At 57.1% G+C, this 24,906-nt stretch overlaps 1 protein-coding gene across 1 annotated transcript in view; it reads left to right on the top strand.

Annotated features, from left to right (window-relative positions):
• ACOT7 (acyl-CoA thioesterase 7) overlaps positions 1 to 24,906 on the top strand; it is a 98,784-nt gene that overhangs the window by 16,939 nt on the left and 56,939 nt on the right. Inside the window, exons 2-5 of the mRNA XM_036863411.1 lie at positions 8,112 to 8,229; positions 15,025 to 15,181; positions 19,125 to 19,216; positions 24,471 to 24,585. Of these exons, the coding sequence (XP_036719306.1) occupies positions 8,112 to 8,229; positions 15,025 to 15,181; positions 19,125 to 19,216; positions 24,471 to 24,585 (482 nt within the window). The remainder of the gene's footprint in view (positions 1 to 8,111; positions 8,230 to 15,024; positions 15,182 to 19,124; positions 19,217 to 24,470; positions 24,586 to 24,906) is intronic.

The following is a 24,906-nucleotide window of genomic DNA, read 5'->3' as shown; positions in this document are numbered from 1 at the left end:
GAAACAGAGCTGTGCCTCGTCTGCCCAAGCTTGGGCTAATGCCCATATCCTGTTTTTCTCTTCATGAGTACAGCAAGCGGTCAGGACTACATGAACGTCTCGCCGGGTCAGGTCAAAGGTTATGATGAGGGCCTGAAATTCCTTAATAAAAGTGGTGGGATCCTGACTGAAGGAACCTAACTTGTTTTGAATTTGAGAAATGTCCAACATGGGAAAGGGAACATGGAATCTAATAGTGCCCATGTCTCCATTTGCTACTTCCCTTAAGGGAAGCATATTAGAATCTGTTTCCTGGCGTTGGGCAATCCTCGATCTTGTGTGGGGAGGGGAGAGGGGGCTTTCGCCCTGATAAGGGGGTGGCTGTTGGGAGCTGTGGGTTGAGGCGGGGGCAGGGGCTGAAGCAAAGGGGGTTGATGGGGTGGGGGACAGGAAAGGTCTAGTAGAGGGTTGCTTAGGAGATCTGATGGAGAGGGAGGCAGAGGGGGTCGGGGTGATAAGGTGGCAACAGAAAGACACATGGCGGCATGAGTCCCTCAGCTCCAGATTCTGACTAAGGGCCATAAAGTTCTGGATGTAAGGAACCTCTGAGTCCTTTCCTTGTTTCCGGCAAAAGAGATCAAGTTGGAGGATCGTGTTATAATTTAGTGTGCCATTAGGAGGCCATTGTTCTCGGTCCCCCAGTTTATACTGGGGCCAAGCCGTATTACAAAAGAAAATGAGCCTCCTCTTTTTGAGATTCTCAGGGTCAAATTTTCCCAGTTCCTGATGATACAGCCGCGGGGTGAGTCTGAGGGAGGCTCCCGAGACATACCAGAACCCATTCTTAGCCTGTATGCCATAGAATGGGGGTACTGAGAGTCACCGGGTGACAGAAAGGCGTCCCCTTTGTCCCAGTGATCTCTCCGTGCGACTAAGGCACAAAATGGGTCGACCGTCTCAACAATCGTGTCCGACCGTGAGAGGTGACCCCTGAGCATGCGACTAAGGCACCTTGTGACTCAGGCAGAGAAAGAAAGGAAAGAGAGAAAGATTCCCGGGACCCACCGGGTGACTCACCGTTTGGCGATTCCCTGAAACGTGAAAAGGCACTGCTGGGATGGCTCAGAGGCAACACTTAGGCTCCTGTAAGTCAATCTGGACCGAGAAGAAGGTGAAAGTAACAGAGAAGAGAGGCTGAGGAATCGGCCTTGTAGTCCTGCGGGAAGGCGGCGGCCAAGGGGAGGGGGCTCAGTGTTCTGCTTGAACCAGTGTGTGCCTCACGGTGCACGGAAGTTGTCTGGCTGGGGGCAGACGCTCTAACAGCCTGGTCCGTTCCGTGACCCCCTCATCCTTCACGGGCGTCTTCAAGCGGCAGGCGCCCTGATGGCTTTTAAATGCCTGACCCGTGCCCGCACGCTACCAATCGGCCCAGTCCGCAGTCAGGAGGAAGGCAGAGGGACCCTCACCGCAGTTACTGGGGCGAAGTGAGCCCCAGTAACTGGGCGGCAGTTACTGGGGCGAAGTGAGCGTGGAGCCTTCGGAACACACCGGGGTGTGGCCCTGGCCACAGTCCTCTGTTGCTTCCCCGGCAGCTTGCCTGTTCACAGAGAGTCCCAAGGAATGAGGAGAGGAGGTGGGGAAAGAGATCCCCCAAGAGATATCCCCGTACGGGCCACCACAATGTCGTGGTCCGAGCGTGGGTTGGAAAAGAATTTCCAGACACAAGGCAGAATGTAAGGAAGACAGAGTTTATTAAAGAGAAGGGTTGCTGCCAGAACAGCTGGCCGACTTCCTGGTAGCCAGGGAAGGTCGACCATGAGCATCGGTTGCTTCTCTGTTTTTATAGCCAGGGAACCTGCGAGTCATCTGCTGACCGGGCAGAGTATGTATACTTTCAGCGTGCTAAGCGGGAGGAAATCTGGGCAAATGTCTTTCCTTATATGGGATGGGAAAGGGACAGGGCATGCTGCTTGCGAGGGCTCTGGGACATTGCAATGGTCCCATTGTGACAGAGTGATGGGAGTCCTGTAACTCTTTGTTCTGGCAATATTGGCCCTTTGAGTTTATCTTGTTCTTTGTCCTTAGAGCATACCACCCCGACTCCAGTCGCTAGTTCCCCTCTCAAGGGCAATGGAAGCTTCCGGTTTCCCTGGCCTCCCTCCAGGGATGGTCTACACGGGGCCTGCAGGTGTAGTCAGTCACCTAGTTGCCATCATTCTGCGCTTTGCCTTTTTTCATCTAACGGTGCTTCTCCTAGACGGTTCCTCCCTCTTGCTTGGGGCTGTGCACTCTTGTATTGTGTGGATGTAAGTTAATCTGAGTCCCTTATTGGTGGACATTTAGGACACGGCCAGTCTTTGCATGATAAACAGCTTTGCAGTGAGTAACCTTGAACACACTTGGTTTAATCATGTGTGCAGACATCTGTAGGGTGAATTCCTCTCAGTGGATTGGCTGGCTTAGAGCAGCCCTATGCATTTGGAGTTTGGACGGATAACGATAACAGCAGGTTGCCCTCCGGGAGGTTGTAGCCACTCATGCTCCCCGTTCATCGATGAGCCCCTCGGGACAGGTGGGCACAGGCAGGGCGGTGGGAAGGTCCGGGTGTGCCTGGCCAGCAGCGCTGGTCTGGGCAGGTGCAGCTTGGAGCCCTGAAGGGCAGTGGGAGATCAGGCGAGGAAAGTTGCAGATCCCTGAGGGGTTCAAACGCCTCACTAGGAAGTTGAATCTTTTGTTTTTCTGGCCACCCCGCAGGGCATGCAGGATCTTAGTTCCCCGACCAGGGATCAAACCCACTCCCCCTGCGGTGGAAGCTCGGGAGTCACTGGATCACCGGGGGAAGTCCCGGGAGTTGGATGTTGAATCTTTATTCCGTAGGAGGGGCCCTGCAGGGTCTGAGCAGGGGAGTGCACTCCTGCTTAAGAAGAGGGACTCTTGGGGCAGTGGGGTAGGCGGTGGGTTAGGGCTGGGAGGCAAGAGGCAGACGAAGAAGCCCCCCTCCCCTGGTCCCCAAGTGACTCCCCACATACCAGCCCTGCCTCGGTCTCCCCGAAGCCGCCCCATCCCCCAGAACAAGTCCAGACGCTGTCCCCAGCCAGCCCCAGGCCCTTGTGACAAGCTCCTGGCTCCATCGTCCCACTCCGCCCTTCACCCCCGTCCCCCCACAGGCCGCTGGCCAGCGCTGGCGGGTTGTCATCTGTTTCTGGACCCACCGAGCTCTCCCAGCGCTGGGGCCTTCCCCTGAGATGCGCCCTCTTCTTGGAACAGCCCCTGCCCCCTGTCCCCGGCTCAGCCCTGCTCCCCCTCCGGGACTTGGCCCAGGTGTCACGTCCTGTGCGAAGTTTTCCCCGGCGTCCAGGTGAGCGGCTGCCCCTTCTGGGAGTGACTCCTTGACCCGGGCCGGTGCAGCTCCCTTCGCGCCCCTGCCCTCAGCTTTGTGTCTGCTCCGGAGGGGAGCGGAGTCGGGGTGGTGTGTACCTCGCTTAGCCATGGGCCCAGCCCTGGCCATCTCATCCTGTGCTCTGGGGCAGGAGCAGCTGGAGTAGAAGGGGAGGGGCAGTGGGTGACATGGTGACATTCAGAGGCCACTGCTGGGAGGCGGGGGGAGTGGAGGATGGTGAAGGGGATGCGCGGGGTGTGGGCCTGCTCGCCAGAGGCAGTGTCTGTGCTGCCGCCGGCCGAGAGGACGTGAGGGGTGGGAAGCCGCAGGGGCTCCCTGGGCTGACCTTCCACTTTCCTCTGAAGTTTCTGGGGTCCAAGGAGCGAGAGAGTCGCAGGTTGGCAGGGGCAGAGGGGCAGAGAGAGGTGGGAGGGAGAATGGGTCACACAGAGTCTCCCCCCAGGACTGGGTCAGGCCCGCCACCTGCTCTGCCCCCCGCCCCCCTGCCCCCCGAGCTGGCCTGCGTGGGGTTGAAACATTTCAGCCGGGCGTGGCCAGTCAAATATCAGGAGATGTCACGTTAGACTCTGGATTGCCAGCTTCTCTTGAAAACCCAGAGCTTCGGCATCCTGGACTCAGACCCCTGCACGGCCGCAGCCGGCCAGCGTGCGTGCCCAGTACTGCCCCGTTGCGTCCCTGCTCAGACACCCGTGGGCAGTGCCGCGTGGCATCGTGCTTGGTCTGCTGGGCTGTCTTTTCTTCTTTTTTAATGTCTTTACTAAAAGTGGGAAAACAAAAGCTCTACAGAGGGGCCACATGTTTTCCTGGCGGCCCTCGTTCCTCACCGTCCTGCCTGGAGATGACAGGCGTAGGGGGAGCTCTGGGGAAGGCGAGTTGAGGAGGACCCTGCCCAGCAGCTCCTGAGCCCTTTGGAGGGAGGGAGGGCAGGTGTGGGATCACAGCTCAGCATGGGGATGGAGGCCAGGAAGGAACCACGGTGAGGCCATGGGGAAGGAGTCTTGATTTGGGGCCACAGGAAAGGGGTGAGTGAGCTGGGCTCCGGCCCCCCGGTGTCTGCAGGAACTGCAGAGCCGAGTCAGGGTCAGGTCCTGGGGGAAGGTTTGTGTCTGCGCCGCGTGCCTGGGTGGCCAGCCGGCCTGGGGGGTTAGGACGGTCCTTGGGGCAGGACCCAGGGTGACCAGGACGGGAGGGGGCTGGAGAGTATGCATTCTGGAGCGCCTGGCATTTACTCCTAAGTGCCCAGGGACCCCGGGGGCAGTGGGATGTTGACGGCGTGGGGTCCCCAGGGACCCCCAGTGTGGCAGAGTGGCGCAGGCGCCATCCCCTGTTTTCCTATTTCAGAGGCCACCTCCTTATCAGTCCCTCCCTCCTCAGGGCCCTGCCGGATGCAAGCACTTCCTCCTGCACCCTGGGGCCCTCTGTCTGCACTTCTCCCCCTGGCCCTGCATCCCTCTGCACCAGCCTGGCGTGAGCAGCCCCACTTTACAGACCGGGAAAGGGAAACCCACAGAAAGGAACCAGGCTCCGCCAGAGGCAGGCTCTGGTACTCCTGGTGTCAAAACGTTTCAGTCCTCACCTGTCTGGACTAAAGCCCTTACCCCACCTCGGCATCCACCAGGCACCTGTTCCCTCATGTAGAGATGCACCGTCTGGTCTTTACTAAGTTGAAAACAAATACAAAGGAAAGAGTCTGATACAGCAGTTTTGTTATTTGAATTGGCTACCTCTTAACTCAAACTTAAAAAAAACAACAACTCAGTATAAGCTCGAAGTTTTTAAACTTAAAAAGTTTTTAAATTTTTTAATTATTTTTTCAGCTTTATGGATATATGATTGACATATAAAACTGCACAACATGGTGACCCGGCACACGTGTGTGTGGTGAAACGACCACCACAGCAAGTTCACTTAACACCCATCATCTCACATCGCTATGATTGTTTTTTCTTGTGATGAGAACTTTTGAGATCTACTCTCTCGGTAACTTTCAAATATATGACATAGTGTTGTTACCTTTAGTCACCATGCTGTACGTTACATCCCCATGAGTTATTTTATAACTGGAAGTTTGTACCTTTTGACCCCCTTCACCTGTTTTAACCCATCCCCCCTGCACCCCTCTGGCCTCTGGCAACCACCAGTCTGTTCTCTGTATCTATGAGTTTGGGCTTTTTAGATTCCACATATAAGTAAAATGATCTAGTTTTTGTCTTCTTCTGTCTGACTTATCTCATGGAGCTTAATTGCCTTCAAGATCTATCCATGTTGTTGCAAATGGCAGGATTTCCTTCTTTTTTATGGCTGAATTATGCACACACACACACACACACACACACACACACACACACACACCCCATGTCCGCTTCATCCATTCATCCATCAGTGGACCCTTAGGTTGTTTCATGTCTTGGCTACTGTAAATAATGCTACAGTGAACATGGGGCTGCAGATCTCTCTTCAAGAGAGTGATTTCATTTCCTTCAGATTAATACCCAGAAGTGGGATTGCTGGATCATAAGATAGTTCTAGTCTTAATTTTTTGAGGAACCTCCAGGCTGTTTTCCACAGTGGCTGCACCAGTTTACATTCCCATCAGCAGTGCACAAGGGTTCCCTTTTCTCCACATCCTTGCCGGCACTTGTTTCTTGTCTTTTTGATAATAGCCATTCTAACAGGTGTGAGGTGAGATCTCATTGTGTTGGGTTTTTTTTAAATGTTTTTATTTTTTGGCCGCACCATGCGGCATATGGAATCTGAGCTGCCTGGCCAGGGATCGAACCCACGCTCCCTGCTTTGGAAGCGAGGAGTCTTAACCACTGGACCACCAGGGAAGTCCCCTCATTGTGGTTTTGATTTGCATTTCCCTGATGGTTAATGATGCTGCGTATCTTTTCATGTGCCTGTTTGGAAAAATGTCCATTCAGATCCTCTGCCTATTTTTTAATTGGATTGTTTGTTTGTTTTGCTATTGTATGAGTTGTATGAGTTCTTTATGTATTCTGGATATTAATGTTTTCTCCCATCCCACAGGTTACCTTTCCATTTTGCTGATGACTCCTTTGCTGTGCAGAAGCTTTTTAGTTTGATGTAGTCCCACTTGTTTATTTTTGCTTCTGTTGCCTTTGTTTTGGGGGTCAAATCTAAAAAAATCATCGCTAAGGCCTATGTTTTCTCCTAGGAGTTTTATGGTTTCGGGTCTTGTGTTCAAGTTTTTAATCTATTTCGAGTTGATTCAAAAATCTTTTAAAATGAAAATTTGAGAAGCCAAGTGACGCTTCTTTCCCGTGCTCTGGGGGTTCCCCTGGTCATTGCTTGGTGACCGTCGCGGCTGCCCCTGAGCCAGTGATGCAGGCGAGAAGCAGAGGGCCTGAATGCCCGCCCCCCAGGATGAAGGGGTGACATTTGGGATGGGCGACAGGTGCAGACAGCTGTCAGTCACCCCAGGATGTCGGTGCTCATCTGCTTCAGAAAATGGCAGCTACGGCTCTTTCTTGGAGCCTCCAGCCTTCCTGCGGTCAGTTGGCTGACACTTAGAGAAGAGGGAAGAAGTGCTGGTGAACGTTTATGTCTGACCGTGTGCCAGCTTGTTATCTGCATTGTCCTGAGTGAGTCAGTCTTCCCCACCGTCAAATGCGGTGCTGTCGTTCCTCTTTTACAGACGAGGAAGCGGAGAAGTGAGGGTTTTGGCAGCTTTGCTCAGGTCACCCAGCTAGTGAGAGTGGGAGCCAGGAACGATCTCTGAGTCTGCCTGAAAGGAGCCAGACCCGGAGGGCAGTGGAGCTCCGTGGCCCAGAGTGGGGGGCCCGGCCTTGGGGGCCTTGCTAGCCAGTGGGTTGGAACGGGCTGGGTGGGCCCAGGGATGCTGGGCACCCAGGAACCGCACACTCGCTCATTGCCTGGTACCCGTCTCTGGGCCTGAGGCTGGCGCAGGCAGATTTCATCAGCCAGACCGGAGTCTGGGAAAGTGCCAGCCTCTCTGGGGTTGCCCAAGGCAGGAGCACCAGGCTGGCTTGTCGGGACTCCGGGGATCTCACGGGGCTTCCCCACTGCCCACGGCAAGGACAGGGTTTTTCTTCTTGGGGAAACGGGGTGGCATTTCAGTCCTTCCTGACCTTGGGGAGCTCCCAGCTCTCGGTCCAGGGACTCGGGCCCCTCTGGTGCTCTCTCAGAGCCCAGGGGCAGGTGGCGAGCGGGCGTCCACCTGCTGACGGGTCTGGATGCTGCGACTTGTTTCCAGTTCTCAGAACATCTGTGGCCGCACGAGCCCAGCTCCCCTGGGACTCCTGATGGAGGTGGTGGTCCTGGGAATTTGTCCATTTTCCAAGGGGTCAGAGCCTGTGTGCTTGTGCTCATTCAGCTCTGCTGGTCGTTGGCAGTCCTGGAAACCAGGAGGGGCAGGTGCGCTGGGCACCCCACAGCCGGGTCGCCTTGCTGCCACGCTCACGGCCTTTGCGGAAAGTCCCCGCCACCTGCCCTTCCTGGTACCTGCCAGGCCGGGTGCCTGCGGCCCTAGGGCAGGAAGGTGGAAACACGTGGAAACACGACCCTGCAGCCCCTTGTCTGGCTGTCAGATCAGCACCCACCCTGAGCAAACACGCGGGAAGTTCTTTTTCCCTTTCTGGGAGCCATCGGGCCCTTTGGAGGACCTTCTGCCCCTCCCCGGGGTTGCTGCTGTTCACGAGTGACACCCTTCCCGAGGCTCACCCTGCTGCTTCCCGCCCCCCCCCCCCAGGATCATGCGGCCAGATGACGCCAATGTGGCCGGCAACGTCCACGGAGGAACCATCCTGAAGATGATCGAGGAGGCAGGGGCCATCATCAGCACCCGGCACTGCAACAGCCAGAACGGGGTGAGCGTCACGTGGAAGACCCCGGGCCCTGGGGGCCTAGCGTCCCCTCTGGCGGTGCTGCTCCCCTGTCCACTGTCGGGTCAGGAAGGGAGTTTGGGTGGAGGCCAGGCCTGGAGCCTTCCCTGCCCCGGTCCCCGGGCCTTGGGGGTTTTGGGAATCTCCGGCCCTGGACTGGGGACCCCTTGGGTTGGCACTTGGTTTGGGGCTCAGCGAGGAGGGGTGGGGACCTCCAGAAACTAAGCTGAGAGCTGCCAGCTGACAGAGCCACCTTTCCAGCCCTCCCCCTGTGTTCAGGGAGAGTCAGCTTCCTGAGCCCCCGGGGGCCCAGCCCCCCCAGAGCCTGCATGGGCGGCAGTTAACCCTGGGTGTCACACGGCCTGGACCCACATCCCTCCCCTGCTCCACTGACCCTGGGTCCACAGGCAAGTCTGGGCTCTTCCCTTGGTGGCTTCCGGGCCGCACAGGCCAGCACAGACTCCTGCGATGGTGCCGGCTCTCCTCCCGCCGCCCAGACAGGGCCAGGCTGGTGGCTTTAGGCTTCAGGGCAGCTGCGGGGCATTCAGCCCGTCATCTCCTGCCCGGCCCCCAGCCCTGCGGGACCTGCCGTTCTCTCTGAAGCCCCTCCCCTCGGGTGCTGGGGGAAGGAGTCAGTCTTGTGCCCCAACTGCCAACTCGGCACCAGGCAGGCATGGAAGCGGCTCTAAGGAAGCCTGAGGCTCTGGGTACCTGGGGGCCTCGGCTAGCCACTTGCTGTGTCATCGTCCTCCAGGCCCAGAGGCCGATTCCACGCCCGCGCAGACTGTGTGCACACGCGCGTGGGTGTGCAGCAATGCACGTGTGTGTGTGTGTGTAGGATGAACCGAGCCGGGGTGAGTGTGTGTGGGTGGACGTGGGCCTGGGGGCCTCCGCCTGGGGAGGAGTGGGAGTGGGTTGGGCTGGGCCCTCCATGTGAGGAAGGGGCTCTCCCGCCTGCTAAGAGTTTGCCCCTGAAGTTCTGGGGCAAACCCGGCCACGTTCAGAGAGCGCCCTCTGGTGGCTGTGAGGACAGGCCTGAGCCCGAGGGGCCGGGGCTGAGGTGGGGGCCGGGCCCCTGGTAGACCCTCCGAGAGGGAGACAGTGAGGCTCCCAGCCAGGCCTGGCAAGAGAGGCTGGACGCTGGGAAGGAAGAGCCCCAGGACTGGGGAGGGAGGGAGGAGGGGCTCGGGAGGCCAAGTGGGTGACAATGCCCTGGTAACCGGCAGGGTTCAGTGACCACCTAGGGTTTTGCAAAGCTCTGTAGCATTTAGCTTGTGTCGTCCTCACGACACCCCTTAGAGATCGAGGTGGTTACTGTATTATCCCCAGTGCACAGATGAGGAAGCTGAGGTCCAGAAGCTTGGATACTTGCCCGAGGCCACATGGGGAGGCAGGTGGCTGGTCTGGGTCCTGAACCTGTGCTTTGAATCCCTGTTTGTTCTCACTCCTTCCCCAGAGGGAGCCTGGGGTGCAGGTCTGACCTGTTGGCTGGGAGATACCTCTGGGCTGGTGGCCCCAGGATAGCGATCTGGAATCCCAGGCTCAGGAAGGGGGTGTGAGCCCCAGGCAGCTCCAGGGGGCTGAGGCTGGCCTCTGAATGGCTCTGCTGGGGCTCTGGGTGGGCTGGGGGCACTGCCATCCACACTCCCCTGGTGGTCTCATCCAGCCTGTGGCTTTAGTACCATGACACAGCCCCGAGGTCCTCTGTCCAGCTGGTGCCTCTTGGCTGGCTCCCCCTGGATGCTTAATCAGCCCTCGACCTGGATGGGCCCCAAAAGACTCTCGGGGTCCGCTCCCAGGCTGCTTCTCCCACGGCCTCCCTCTGCTGAGTAAATTTAGACCTCTGGAGCCTCCGTTGACCCCCTCTTCCTCCCACCCGTGGGCACTGGCATCCAGTCCTGTCGACTTCACCTTGTGGATAGTTCCAGGTCCGAGCACTGCGCACCAGCCCAACTGCCATCTGGGCCGAGCCACTGTCACTTCCTGCCAAAATTGCCTAAACAATTTCCTAACAGGCCTCCCTGCCCTTGTCTGCTCTCCAGCAGCAGCCAGAGAAACCCATCCTGTGTGAAGTCAGGGCACATCAGGGCACGGCTCCTACTCCTTGCCCTCGTCACGCCCCTGGGCCACGCCAGCATTCCTGCCCCAGGGCCTTTGCACTGGCCCTTTCCCCCGCCTGGACCGCTCTTCCCGCAGAGACCCACGTGGCTCCCCCTTCCTTCCAGTCTCTGTAAATACGATCTCCACGCCCCTGAAGTCTGTCTCCCTCACCGCTCCCAGCTCTCGTCCACAGCACCGTCCCTCCTGGCACACTGCGTTTTGCTCATTTAGCTCGGGGCTGCTTCCCCCACTAGAACGTAAGCCCCACCAGGGCAAGGACTTTTGCCCGTCACTTCCCGGCTGGATTCCCTTAGCATCTAGGCCAAGGTCTGGAACGCAGTGGGCTCCCATTAGCTGTGTGTCTGGAGTAGTTGTCTGTGGAGAGCTTCTGTTTAATGCACACTTACGATGCACCAGTGGCCGCACTGCGTGCTTGACCTTCCTTACCTGGGGAATCTCCTTAACCCCATTTTGCAGGTGGGGAAACGGAGGCCTGGAAAAGTCATGTGGCTCCCAAAGGTCACAGAGCTGCATCCTCTGAGTGGGCATCAGCCGAGAGGGCCTGGGTGGGTGAGGGGGCAGGTGCAGCTCAAATAACAAGAGCAGTAGGAGTTAACCCTTTCTGGGCCTTGATCCCTACGTTTCTGTGAGAGCAGGGCAGCCCACCCCTCCTCTCCACACAGCATCCGCTTGAATCCTGGCAGCAGTCACTGGTACCATTTATTATCTGTATTTTGCAGAGAGACCAGGTCAAGAGCTAGTGTCAGAGCTGGGATTTGAGTCCAGGGCGCAGACCTGTTTTCTCTGGCTCTGCTTCTGAAGCTGCTGTCCCGGCTTAAAGCCCCGTGGTTTTCCAGGCATCTGTGCCCAATGGGCAGTGCAACTCAGGCTGCCTTCGGGAGCATGGCAGAGGGTGCTTCTTGGGCTAGATGCTGATCAGAACCCTCACGGCTGCTTGCCAGGTCGGGGCTGCTCCTCCTACTTTACGCCCCGAAGCAGGGAGTTACGGGTGTGTCTGAGCTGCTGGGAGCCACAGACACCTACAGCCACGGACACCTACAGCTCGGAGATGCTCACACTGAATAAACATTTGTCAGCCTGTGTTTTGAATTTCTGGGTCACAGAGGTCTTTATGGAGTGCCTGGGGTGGCCCGCTAGGTCTTGGGAAACGGCAGCTCCCAGTCAAGTTGGAGCTGCCTGGGTCCCAGCCTGTGCCGTCCACACCCAGCTGGACATGGATTCAGCAGCAGCCTCTAGCTCCCCCGGGGTCGCCCTGCCCTCCCCTCTGCCTGGGGTGTCTGCACCCCACACCTTCTCCTGCCTGACACCTCAGCATCCAGGTCTCAGCCCCTCACCTGCAGCTGCCCCTCCCACATCGGCACCTGCACCCCACTTCCCACACCCCACACCCCACACCCCACACCTCACACTGCCCTCTTTGGAGCACCTGCCACGTGCTTATCTGTCATCCGTCCCCCAACCAGACCCCAGGCCAGGGGCAGGCACCGAGTGCAGGGCCTGGTTCCATAGATACCACCACAAGTGAAGGAATGCCTCTGTAGCCTTAAAAAGGCTGGGGTCCATCTAAGGCTCAGATGTTTAAAGGCACAAGAAACGAGCTGCATTTCCATTTAAAATATTAACGTATAGGAGTGTTACCTGTGTGCGGACATATCCATTCCATAGTTTAGCCACCCTTCAACAAAGACAGCTGCTTTATTTCGTTTTGGGTCTTGCAGGTGGAGCTTGGATAGAAGCTTCCAGAAGTGGCTGGAAGTTCCAGCCAGAGGCTGGCCCCGCATTCTTGCCCACCTTGCTTCGCACTTGCCCTTCCAGCTTTCTGCCAGTGGGTGGCGCTGTAGCCACACAAATGTACTTGGGGTGACGCCCAGCAATTCCCTCGCGTTGTTTTAGCTTCAGGGGTGACACGTCTGTGTGGGGCGGGGGTGGGGGGACAGGGCCCCGGCAAGTCAGAGGGGGGGCGCCACAAGCTGCGCTTGCCTGCTCAGCTCCTGCTCTGCTGCGTTGAGAGCTGATTCCAGGACATTTATAGGAACAGAAACTATCAGAGGACCCCCGTGTGTCTGAGGCTCTCCAGGGAAGGGGTGAAGATGGAGGTCCCCAGGCGTCCCTCCAAAGAGGCAGGTTCTGCGGGTTTGGGGCGGGTCAGGGAATTTGCATGTTTGCCAGGTGTCAGGTGAGTTCTCGCGCAGGTGGGAGAGCTGTGCGTTGGTGCCACAGGTGGTGGCAGGTGGCCGGTGGAAAGAGTGCAGACATGCCAGAGCTTGAACTGACTGTCACCTACAAGCTTAATATCTCCAACCCCTGCAGAAGGGGTGCTGTGAGGACCAGCTGGAAAGGTGAAGCCCAGCGCTGACACAGCGCCGACAGGCCCTCAAGAGTGGGCCCATCTCCTGCTCCCTGCTCCCCACCCAGCCCAGGGGTACCCATGCTGTCCAGTGTCCTAAAAACCCTGATTGGTTTCTGGTAGAAAGTCAAAAAAGTGCCAGGTGCTGTGTTTGGCAGTGAAGATCCACGGTCCTGTGGCTCAGACATAAGATTGTCTTTTGTGTCATTCGGTTAGCATGGATGAAAAGGAAGCTGATTCCATAATATATGAAGAATTCATACAACTCAACAACAAAAAATAGACAACCCGATTAAAAAATGGGCAGAGAAACTGAATAGACATTTTTCCAAAGAAGATATACTGATGGCCAACAGGCACATGAAAAGATGCTCAACATCACTAATCATCCGGGAAATGCAGATCAGTACCACAATGAGATATCCCCTCACACCTGCCAGAATGGCTGTTATCAAAAAGACAACAGATAACCAGTGTTGGTGAAGATGTGGAGAAAAAGGGGTCCTCATGCGCTGTTGGTGAGAATGTAAACTGGTGCGGCCACTGTGGAGAACAGCGTGGAGGTTTCTCAAAAGCTAAAAATAGAGTTGCCATATGATCCAGCTATTCCACTTCTGAGTATGTATCCAAAGAAAATGAAAACACTAATTCGAAGTGGTATCTGCACCCCTGTGTTCATGGCAGCATTATTTACAGCAGCCAAGACATGGAACAACCTAAGGGTCCATTGATGGATGAATGGATAAGTAAATTATGGTATACACACAAACACACAATGGAATGTTACTCAGAGGTAAAAAAGAAAAAAGATGAAATGTTGACATTTGTCACAACGTGGGTGGTCCTTGAGGGAATTATGCTAAGTGAAATAAGTCAGATGGAGAAAAACAAATACCTGATGATTTTGTTCATAGATAGAATATAAAAGACAAAAAATAAACGAACAAACCAAAAACGCATAGATAGAACAAGGCAGTGGTTAGCAGAGGGGAAGGGGTGGGGTGGGGGAGTGGCCCAGGGGCAAAATGGGTAAAGGAATCGACTGTCTGGTGACGGATGGAAACTATACTTTCGGTGGTGAGCACGCTGTAGGGTATACAGTAGAAATATAACGTTGTTACACAGGAAACTTACACAATGATATAAACCAATGTTACCTCAATAAAAACTAAACGTTAAAAAAAAAAGCTGATTTTCAGTGCTGGTGCGGGAGTGCTGGGGCCACGTCAAGCACTCTGCCCTGCTGAGAAGCACTTTGGGAACACACACCGAAATGTTTGTCCCTTCCGCCCAGGAAACAATCCCCAATACTGAAAATGACTTAACTAAAAGGACCCTAATCACAGGGTTACTTATAATGAGACGACTGAGGATTGATACAAATCTAACAACAGAAGAATATTTTATTTGGCCCTTAAGAAATATCTTTGCGATGGAGTATCGTGAAGTGGCAGTCGTAGAAAGTGTCAAGAAAAGAAGTGAGGAAGTAAGTCCCTCACATTCATAGAATGAGAGCTCCCAAGTGGATCCAGCTGGACCCCACGCGCACGTGCTGACTGGCTGCGACCATCCAGCTACCAAGGGGTCCTGGGTGGCCGGGGACATACACCCTTTTGTTCCTTTTGAATTTTGAGTCATGCGAATGGGTTGCCTATTTGAAGGATAAATAACATTTAAAAAGAAGAACTGTGATTGCTAAGAGCTTGTCATAACACGGGCAGGTTATTTTTCCTCCTGTTGAGTGAAAAAAGCAGATTGTGAAAGTGTATATTTAGTGCTTGCACAACTACGTAAGACTATATACGACAACTATACATGACTGTAAGTGACAACTATCTATGACTAAAACTGCAAAACAAGGAGCCAGACAGCCAAACAAGTGAACCAGTAAAACCCCTGTTCTTGGGGCAAAAAGCCTGGAAAGAAAGATCCCAAAATAGAAACCATGGTTATCTCTAGATGGGAGGAGTGATTTTCCCTCCTCTGCCTCCTTTTCTGTACGTCCCAAATTTTCCATAATAAGTATGTATGCCTTTTTTCACGTTTCATTATACAAGTAATTCGTATCTTTTGTAGAAAAGTCAGAAAAAAGAAACAGGCCGCTCGGAACCCCACCACTCAGAATCGCCTGTATCAACTGCTTTGCCATGTTGCCCTCGGGCAGTGCTTCATCTCCTGGTTTTGCATGTAGGAGTGTGTGGTGGCAATAACTTGCGTTACTTTAACAATGGGGAAAAAACCAAGGGCCGTTTTGGGGGAGCGTGTCCAGGGTGGGGCCTCGTGGGAGGCTGACCCGCCTCTGGTCTTTGCAGGAGTGCTGTGTGGCCGCCCTGGCCCAGGTGGAGCGCACGGACTTCCTGTCGCCCATGTGCATCGGCGAGGTGGCCCATGTCAGCGCGGAGATCACCTACACCTCCAAGCATTCGGTGGAGGTCCAGGTCCACGTGATGTCCGAAAACATCCTCACAGGTAACTTCCTCTTGCTGAGCCCGCGTGCGGGGTTGGGAACAACGGTGACAGTAGCAATGAGGCAGCAGCCGCAGCCCACGTCCACTGAGGGCTGACTGCCCCGGATGGTCCTAGCACTGTCTGTGGGAGACCTCCCTGCATTTCCACCTCCACCTGTGAGCAGGGACTTCTGCCGTCCTCGCTTTGTTTGCAGACGGGGAAACGGGGGCGCAGACGAGTTAGGCAACGAGCCCAGGGTACGGCCCCCCTGCCTTCCTGGGGAGGAAGGGGCCTGGCGGCCAGCTGGTCTGGGCAGAAGGGTGGGAGCGGGCTGGGAGGGCACATGCCACCCTCCGGCCCCCCTGCCGTCTCCCCAGCCCCCGCCTTGCCCTTCCCTGCACGGTGGAGCTGCTGCCCCTTGGAAGACGCTGCCCTGGCTTCTGCTCTGCTCCCCTGGGCCCCGCAAGCCAGGCCTAGGCTGGCGCTCCCTGGGCGAACCTTTGACTCTGCTTTGATCTGAATATTCTCTTCCTCGGAGTGGTAGCCATGGAAACCCCTTCTCACCCTCCCACTGGGCACTGCAGGGGAGTGTGGCTTCGCTTCACAGTCACTGCTTTTTATAACGAAGATGCTGATGAGGCAGGCAGGCCCCTTGGGCCCCCGCACTGCCCGCTGCCTCGTCCCAGGCCACCCGCTGTCTCACCCAGAGGAGAGTCCGTGCTCGTTCTAGAGGGAGGAGCTGCCTGGGTCCTTGTGCCTCCTCCCGATGCCCTCTCCTCGGCCGTGGCTGCCTGCAGAGCTCTGTGCTCAGAGATCTTTAAGGGGCTCCAGGCTTCTCCCCGACACGGGCCAGGAGCTCAGTTATTCATCTGGAGCGTTGTGGTGACCGCAGCAGGCCCAGCCACTGCACAGTGAACGATTTAGCCGAGCCACGGCCTGGGGCGGGGGGGTGGGGAGCGGTCAGCGGGCTTGTGCCCCATGTCCTGCGTCTGTGGCCTGAGCCCGGTATTTGGCAGGCAGCTCTGGCATCGAAGGGACCTTGGATGCTGGTCTCGGGCTGTGGCACAGAAAGGGGTCCTCTGGCCCTGACTTCCCACATTGGGGCTGGGGCTGGCAGCCCACTGGGAGGAGGCCCAGTGCGGGCGGGCCCCTTCCCCCACATCCCCCCCTCCACGTGACCCAGCCCTGCTCTCCTGGGCTGTGCTGGGGGTTGAGCCTCCCTGCTCCTGACACAAGAGGGGAAATGGCCGTGCTCTCCCGTTGGCTCATGACAGCCGCGGACTCAGTCATTGATGAGTGAATGAATGAAGGAGTGGATGAGTCAGGAAGATTTGGGCCTCTGTGCTGAGGGGAAGCGGGCAGGGGGCCTTGTCTACAAGGACGTGCTCCAGCCCACTTTCTGCGGGATCCCCCCTCTGGGGGCAGGAGCGGGCAGGAGGCAGGCAGTGCTTGCCCAGAGCTGTGGTGGCGAGATGACAGCCCCCGCCCCGCAGTCAGGATGCTCTCCACCCGCCAGTGTCCCCAGCCGCCCTGACCCTGAAGGATGGACACACAGAGCCTGAGCTGCCCCAAGAAGGAGAGAAGTGACTGTGAGGGGCACAGCCTCCCGGGACAGCGGGCCGGGCGTTGTGCATGTGAGAGGGACCGAGCTCAGAGGAGGAGGGGACCGGCCAGCACTGCCCAGCCTTTCGAGACGGGGGAGGCCGAGGCCCCGGGAAGACCCCAGGGCCGGATCACAGGATGGGGACAGCGAGACCTGGAGCCCTGGGGCTGTGCCTTCTCTACACGTCTCAGTCACCTTGCCCGCCTTGCCCTGGAGCCCCTGCTGAAGGGCCGGTCGCCCCCTCCCTTACTCTCACATCCGGGTGCCCCTCTCTGGGTCTCAGCACCGTGTCTGTGCCTCTCTCAAACTCTCTCCGTCTTTCCATGTTTGGATCTGTGTGAGTCTCTTTTACTCTGGGACCCCGTGTCTCGAGGCCTTCCTGTCCTGATGCATCTCTGCCCGTGTGTCCACGAGGATGGGAGCCCTATGAGGGCAGGCCATGTGGCCGCCTGGTCCGGGGCAGTCCCAGCACCCGGGGCAGGGCCGCCCAGCAGGTGCTCTGTGAACACCGGCCGGGTGGGCGGGTGGACTCGGACAGGTGGGGAGACCGGGCTGGGCGGACAAACAGGCAACCAGGCTGAACCCTGAAGCTGTTCGTGCGCCGTCTCCGTGTTTCGAGACCCCAGGGGGCAGGGCCCCCGTTCTGTGCATCCCCCTCGCTCGGGGCCTTGCCGCGTGTCGTGAGGCAGCCGGGCGAGCATGCGCCCAGGCACACAACCAGCAAACCTTTGCTCATTCATCTCCGGCAACTGTCAAAATATTAAGCTAACTGGGACGTGATTGCTGCGAATCACTCCAGAAAATAGCTGGGAGCTCTCAAGATTTCAGAATAGATGTTTTTAGCGCTGCACTTGTCTTTTGATGGTTTTATTAAATGATAAAGTACAATTAGCGTGTTTTGCCTCATTTGCTCCACGGTGTTCATTTGGGTCTGGAGGAGGGCCACTTGGGGTTTCCATGGAAACCAGCTTGTCAGGCTGGCTCTAGCTGAGTCAAACAGGAAATCTTTATTCCCCAAAGCAGGTTGTCAGATTCACTCTCAGTCAAAGTGCAGTGAAGATATTTCTCCGTGTTATTTGCCTGTGGTCCTGGTGGTGCCGTGGAGCCCGGGCGGAGCGGCGGACATCCTGGCATGAGGAGCAGGCCTGGGCGCCAGGGGCCTCACCCTCTTTCTAATTGACCCGCCAGGGCTTGGCTTGGTCCTTGGGGCTACATTTAAGGGGAGGAAACTGAAGCCCCAGGTTCGCCTTGGGAAGGCAGGTCAGAAGGAACTGGTAGGAAGTGAGTTACTGAGGGGGACTTTACGGCAAGCCCCCCACCACCCCGGGCTGCTCCTTGCTTCTCCACTTCCCCTCTCCGTCCTGCAGTTCTCCTGTTCTCCGCTACATTGGGAATCGTCCATGTCGAAGAGGCAACTTTTAAAAAGCATCCTTGCAAACACTTCTCTGAAATTACTGGGACCTGGGAGGTCCGGGTCTGTACTCAGAATGGCGTCGAGTTGCTGTGTGAGCCTAGGCAATCCCCTTGACCTCTCTGGGCTTCAGGCTCCTCCTGTACAAGTGAAGGGTGTGGACCAAGTGATCTCCAGGCTCTTTTGGCCCACGGTTTTCAGCCCAGACAGGCCTCCCGCCCTGACGGCACCACTCTGCCCTGAGGCTGGGCTCAGTGCCCCAGAGAAGGTTCTGTTTCCTGTCCTTCAGCCCAGAGCAGAAGCCAGCAGCCCACCGCCCTCTCTCAGCCCCCACATGGAAGCTTCTGCATTGGAGCGCTGAGTTACCAGCAGCAGAAGTGTCTGGTGTGGTGCCTCCCACCTGGAAGGAGGTGGCCCTGGGGAAGGGAGGGGCCGCGGGGGGGCGGGAGCTGTGATGAGCTGACCCCAGGCTGTGCTCTGGGCTGTGGCCCCGCTGCCCGGGTGGGCTCTGCCTGCACCACCCCTCTGCCTCAGGCCCATGAGCTGCTTCCTGTCCCGCCGGAGCTCCTCTTGGTGGCCAGTCTGCCCCTCCGCACAGCCCTTCCCTCCCTCTCGCTCTGGAGGCTCCCTGGAGGGCTTCCTGGAGTCGGTGCCCTCCAGATGCGGGCCTTCCGAGTTAGAAAGGGCTAGAAAGCCGACAGGCCCAGGCCCACCAGGCTTAGACCGCGTGACCTGCAGTCTTTCCAGCAGCCTCAGGGTGGGGCAGCATGCTGGCGTTGGGGGTCCCCAGGCTGGGGGCCACGCCTCTCCCCGGTCTGTGCCCACACGTGCACCTCGCGGCTGAAGAAGGCCTTGGGGGTGGGGGCCAGAGGTGGCATCGGCCCTGCCTGCCTTGTGCCCGGCGCCCTGCTGGCTCCCAGCCATCACTCACGTGTTTGTCTTCTCTGAAGGTACCAAAAAGCTGACCAATAAGGCCACCCTGTGGTACGTGCCCCTGTCGCTGAAGAACGTGGACAAGGTCCTGGAGGTGCCTCCGGTGGTGGTAAGGAGGCCCCTCCCACTTCTCCCGGGTGGGCGGCAGGGGCCCGGGTCCTAGGAGAGCAGCACCGGGCGGGGCTGGGCCGCAGTAGGAGGCACCATGGGAAGGGGCGTCCCTCCTGGGATCCTTCATGCTGGGAATGCCAGTGGGGGCTGGCCTGGGCCCCGAAGACACCCCTCCCGGAGGAGCCTGGCCGGAGGGAAGGCGGGTGACGGGGCTGTGCCGGGCGTCCAGTCCTGGGGGCACAGGCTGGGACGTCTCTGCTTCAGCCCCGCTCTCTCCCCCTGCCGCGTCCGCTTCCTGCCTTGGTTTCTCTCATTTTGGTTTTGCTGTGGACAGAGGCATCTCTGGGTGAAGAGACTTGGCCACGTTCACTCCCGGGGGCCCTGCTGCAGGCAGGCTCGGGGGGCAGGCGTTTGGAGGGGGCACATTGGGCTGATAGAGGGATTTAGCGCCTTCCCTAACGGCACCCCACTCCTCCTCGTGTGGCTCCCCCGGCCCTGGATGTCCCAAGGACACGCCTGAGCGGCTCTCCCCGGAGGCCTGGTGCTCTGCTCTAACCCCTGTGAGGGAGGGCCGTTCTCAGAGGGCCGGGGCCTGGCTTAGCAGTGTCTGCCCTCAGGGAGCATTTTTCTGTGGTCGAGATGTCTGTAGAAGAAACTTTTAAGAATAATAAAACTGGGAACCAGACAGGAACTGGATAGAGCATTAAAAGGTCCCCAGCTTTTTTGGCACCAGGGACCGTTTTCGTGGTAGACAGTTTTTCTGTGGAAGGGGGGATGGATGGATGGCTCAGGCGGTAACGTGAGCGACGGGGAGCGGCTGATGAAGCTTCACTCGCTCACCCGCCGCTCACCTCCTGCTGCGCGGCCTGGCTCCTAACAAGGGGGTGGGGACCCCTGGTATAGAGCACACGGAGGAACGGTCCCTGTCCCCTCCCCCCCACTGCAAGCCCTCCCCACCCCGTCTCCCCCCTGCGCACCTTCCTGTGGGCCTGGGTCACTTGGGGCGATGGGGGGCTTGCTCCTTGAGCTGCTGCAGATGTCAGCCTGGGGGCGTTCCCTGCCCTCTCCCTGTGCCAGCTCACGTCTGACCTGGGACCCTGCCTGGGCCTCCGTGGACGCAGTCAAGGCTCCAGTGGGGCGTCTCCTGGGGGGCGACCAGCTGCTGGGCTCCAGCTGCCATTTAGTCTAGACTTTAAAAAAGAATCTTGGTAGCAGGAGCTCTCTCCATGCGGAACAGGAAGTGTGCTTAGACCTTGGTCTGCACTGGGTTGGTGGTCCAGGGTTTGGTACCCTGAGGGCAGGGCGGTAGTGCCAGGAGCACCAGGCCAGCATCGGTGCCACCTGTCCCTCCACATGTGAGGAGAGAGGGGCGCTCAGGGCCAGGGTGTGAGCCAGATGGTTCCCACGCTTCCCACCTGTTTGAGTTTCCTGGGGGCTGCTGTGACACAGTCTGGGGAGCTTAAACAACCGAGTTCATTCTCTCCCAGTTCTGAGGCCAGAAGTACAAAATCAAGGCATGGGCAGGGCTGGGCTCCCACTGGAGGCTCTGGGGGGGATCCTTCCTGCCTCTTCCAGCTCCTGGGGGCTGCAGGCATTCCTTGGCTTGTGGCTGCATCACTCCCACCTCTGCTTCTGTTGTCATCTGGCTGTCTTCCCGTGTGTGTCTGTGTGTGTGTGTGTGTGTGTCTGTGTGTGTGCGTGTGCACGTGTCTTAACTGATTACACCTGCACAGACGCTAGTTCTCAGAAAGGTCACATGCACAGGTCCACGTGGACAGGAATTTTGACAGGACGCTGTTCAACCCAGAACACTGGCCTTCCGTCCAGCCCACCTCTCTCTGTCTTTCTCTCTCTCTCTCTCTCTCCAGCTCTCTCTCCGTCTCTGTCTCTCTGTGTTCCCCCCCCCCACCCCGCCCCCATTCTTCCTGGAGCTGGTCTCCTCTCTGCTGCTGGCAAGATGGAAATTGCATCATTTTCAAGCAGCACTAACTGAGGGGTTTTCAAACCCAAGAAGCAGGCGTGAGTCTGAGGTGCAGTGACGGTTCCCTTTAGAGATTACAAGCGTGCTAACCCCCGCTTTCATCTTTCCCACTAAGCACTTGGTGTTAAATTATCCACATCACACGTAAATACTCAGGCACATTATTTAACTGATTTAATTTTCAGACGCTACACAGTTTAGAAATCTCTAGCAGGCCATATCTCTGGTTTCAGCACCACATGGTGGATCTTAAGGGGTTGCTTCTGAAGGAAGATTTCTGGGCCAAACACATTAGCTTTTGTTTCCTTCTGGCTCCTCAGGGGCCCGTGTGCTGAGAGCCGGTGGGTTTTTAGCTGGTGGTGGGGAGTGAGGACGGGGGGGGGTGGGCAGCGTCAGTCTCCGGGGTCCCTGCAGGGACAGGGCAGCTCTCTGCATCACCCCTCTCATCCCCTGCCCTCCCTCCCACCTCCTGGCGGAGACCCTGGTAGTTCCCATTCCCTTTGTTTAGCCGAGTTTGATAAGACATAAATATCCACTCTGCCCGTGTTAGAGGGGAGTGTTGGAAGCGTCCCACTGGGTGCAGAGAGAGCTCCAGATGGGAGAAGCCACACGGCTCCCAGCTGCAGCCATTGCTAATGTTTATTTGCGCTTTCTTCCCCCCACACATGCTAGGCCCACGTATAAGCCTTCAGTTGATTTGAACTGTTTTCGTTTCATCATTTCATTTGAAATGTTTCATTCTGCTCTTTCCATTGACACGGCCCAGCCGAGTCCTCACGCGATGGTCCTGGAAAGCTCAGGTCTGGCTCTCATGGCCATTTACGCTCAGGTGCTGGTAGCTTGACCATCAGACTTCCTTATGTCCTGCCAGCATCCTCCTGCCGACCCTTCACAGGTAGCGGTCATTTATTAAGAACACATACGTCTCTCTGTCTACGTGTGTATCTTACACACGTCTCACACATGCACATATATTACACACAGGTTGATCATACGTATATCTCACACGTACACGTACATAGATATCTCACACACAGAACATGCATCACACACACACACACACACACACCCCCGCTGTCACACATACATGTGCGTGTGTGGACCGACCACATTTGTGCGTCTCCCCGGGGGAAGCCCACCTCCCCCCCTGCAGTGTCACTCAGTGAGGACTTTGTCACTTTGCTCCACCTCTTCCCCCAGGGAACAGCGACCTCAGTGGCCCTGTGATGGAAAAAGAGACCCCTGCGGTGGCTGGGGACGGCTGTGGCCCCTGAGAGGCTGGGGGCCATTGGAGAGTGGACGCTGGTTTTTATCGGTGTCTAAACATGAGCTTGGGTTAAAAGGCTCACACTGACTGTCGCCTTGGACGTTTGAGCCGAGCTGCCTCCTGCTTCAAAACAGCTGAGTCTGATGAGTCCTCGGGGGTGCGAGTTGGGTGCCAGCCCATCATCAGGACGTTCTCGTGATGTTGTCCCCAGATGTAAAGCCAGCAGGAGGCGTTTGTTTGTGAACAGGCTGCGTTTTCTTGGTCCTCGTCGCCCGTGTCAGGACCGGGGGCCCCCATCGGTCCCCGTGTCACTGCAGAGGTCTGAGGCGTGTGCTGGACGTGAGGATTTATTAGACTGGGGAGCTTGGCTCAGTTTTTAAAAAATCTCTTAAAGAGGCATTTCTTGAGGACACGTAAGACATCCGTGAGTTTTACTAGAAAGGCACAGCACAAACTCTACTCTTAGAGGCATTGCTCTGCGTGCTGGGACGTGGGGGAACCATCTGTTTATGGAGGAAGAGGCTAATTGTCCACGGCGACTTGAATCCTCACCATGCTTTGTTTCTTTTGAACAAACCACTCAGCTCCTTTCACAGCCTCCTTTAGAGACGGGGGTCGCAAGCCCAAGATAATGGTAATTAAGCCACGGAATGTGTTCAGACCTGGGCAGTTTTGGAGCAGAGCCACGAGCAGGAAAAGCAAGATGTTTAAAAGCGGCTTTTGGAAGAAGGTCTGAAATTGCAAGGGGCAGAGAGGAGCACGCGGGGCCCTGAGCCTGGCGGCTACTCCGCAGGCTCAGCGGGAGATGCAGGTAGAGCGGATGGAAGGGCAGCAGTCAGAGCCCAGCAGAAGGAGAGCGGCCAGGCAGGGGTCAGCAGGGAGGGTGAGGCCGGTCAGGGGGCCTGTGGACCCCGGGCCTGTCTGATGGATCCCAGGGTAGGGGGTGTTCCCTACACTGGACCCCAGGACGGTGGGCACCAGAGGGCCCAACATTATCCATCATGCCAAGCTTGATTGTCACCTTTATTTTTAACTTCTTGGGTCAGAACCCCCGTGGTCCATCAGGAAAGCTTCAGGGGGGCTGTTTTAGCTTTGGCGGGTGTCGGCTGCCCAGGAGTCAGCAGAGTGAGGCTGCCCAGTGTCAGGGGCACACGGGGACCTGTTCCCTCCTCTCCCTGTTTGTGGGAGAGGGGGTGCAGCCTTCCTGGGGCTCCCTGACTCTGTAGTTCTATGTCCAGGAAAGAATCCCAGGAAGGAATGGGGTAGGTATAACATGGTAAGTGGCTGAGATTGTCGGTATGATTTTTTTTTTAATATACATTTATTTATGTATTTATTTTTGGCTGCGTTGGGTCTTCGCTTCTGCGCACGGGCTTTCTCTAGTTGTGGCGAGCGGGGGCTCCTCTTTGTTGCAGTGTGCAGGCTTCTCATTGCGGTGGTTTCTCTTTGTTGTGGAGCACGGGCTCTAGACGCGTGGGCTTCAGTAGTTGCAGCGTGCAGGCTCAGTAGTTGTGGCGCACGGGCTTAGTTGCTCTGCGGCATGTGGGATCTTCCCGGACCAGGGTTCGAACCTGTGTCTCCTGCATTGGCAGGCGGATTCTTAACCACTGAGCCACCAGGGAAGTCCCTGATACTGTTTTAACGGTGAAAAATTGGGAGCAAACTAAAGGCCCAGATATGATGGATCCATCACATAAATTATGGTAGGAGGATACAGTGAGAGGAGGAAATACCATGACTTTGAACTTCACATACAGCATGGCAGAACCTTTTATTTATACACGGGCGTGAAAATAATTCTAGGGAGGACGTAACGCAAACATTTGACCCAGGCACTCTTGCAGGGGGAAGAATTCATGATATTTTCCCCTTCTCTGTGTTTTCGTTATTTATATTAAACATATGCTATCAGAGAAAGAATAGATAGCTCCAGTCACAGAAAGGCAGCGCACACAGGAGCCGAGCCTGCGGGCCGGACCTGACCCTCTCCCGTGCCCCCCGCAGTACTCCCGGCAGGAGCAGGAGGAGGAGGGCCGCAAGCGCTACGAGGCCCAGAAGCTGGAGCGCATGGAGACCACGTGGCGGAACGGGGACATCGTCCAGCCCGTCCTGAACCCAGGTAGGGGCTGGGGAGTGGGCTGGGGCCGAGGCAGCGCGGCCACTTCACCAGCGTCCTCTTCCTGGGCCGGTGCGTCCCCTGGCGCTGTCTCCCGGGACAGGCCCTGGGGTCCCGGGGGCGCTGTCCCCTTGGCCCTGCACCTTGCAAGCCCCTTCCCAGTCGCACAGCCGACCACGGGGATGGGGGGACAACCCCGCAGGCCTCGGTGCGTCTGCTCCCGTAGAGCGCTGACCTGGAGGCCCCCGTGGGGAGAGGCCCCGCTGCCCAGGCAGAGGGACGCACGCCCGGCCACGGAGAATTTGTCCCCCAAGTTCGCCCGAG

This window comes from Balaenoptera musculus, chromosome 1, assembly GCF_009873245.2.
Source record: "Balaenoptera musculus isolate JJ_BM4_2016_0621 chromosome 1, mBalMus1.pri.v3, whole genome shotgun sequence".
Taxonomy (NCBI): Eukaryota; Metazoa; Chordata; class Mammalia; order Artiodactyla; family Balaenopteridae; genus Balaenoptera; species Balaenoptera musculus.
Note: the sequence above shows the minus strand (reverse complement) of the source record. Positions and strands in the feature narration are given on the sequence as shown.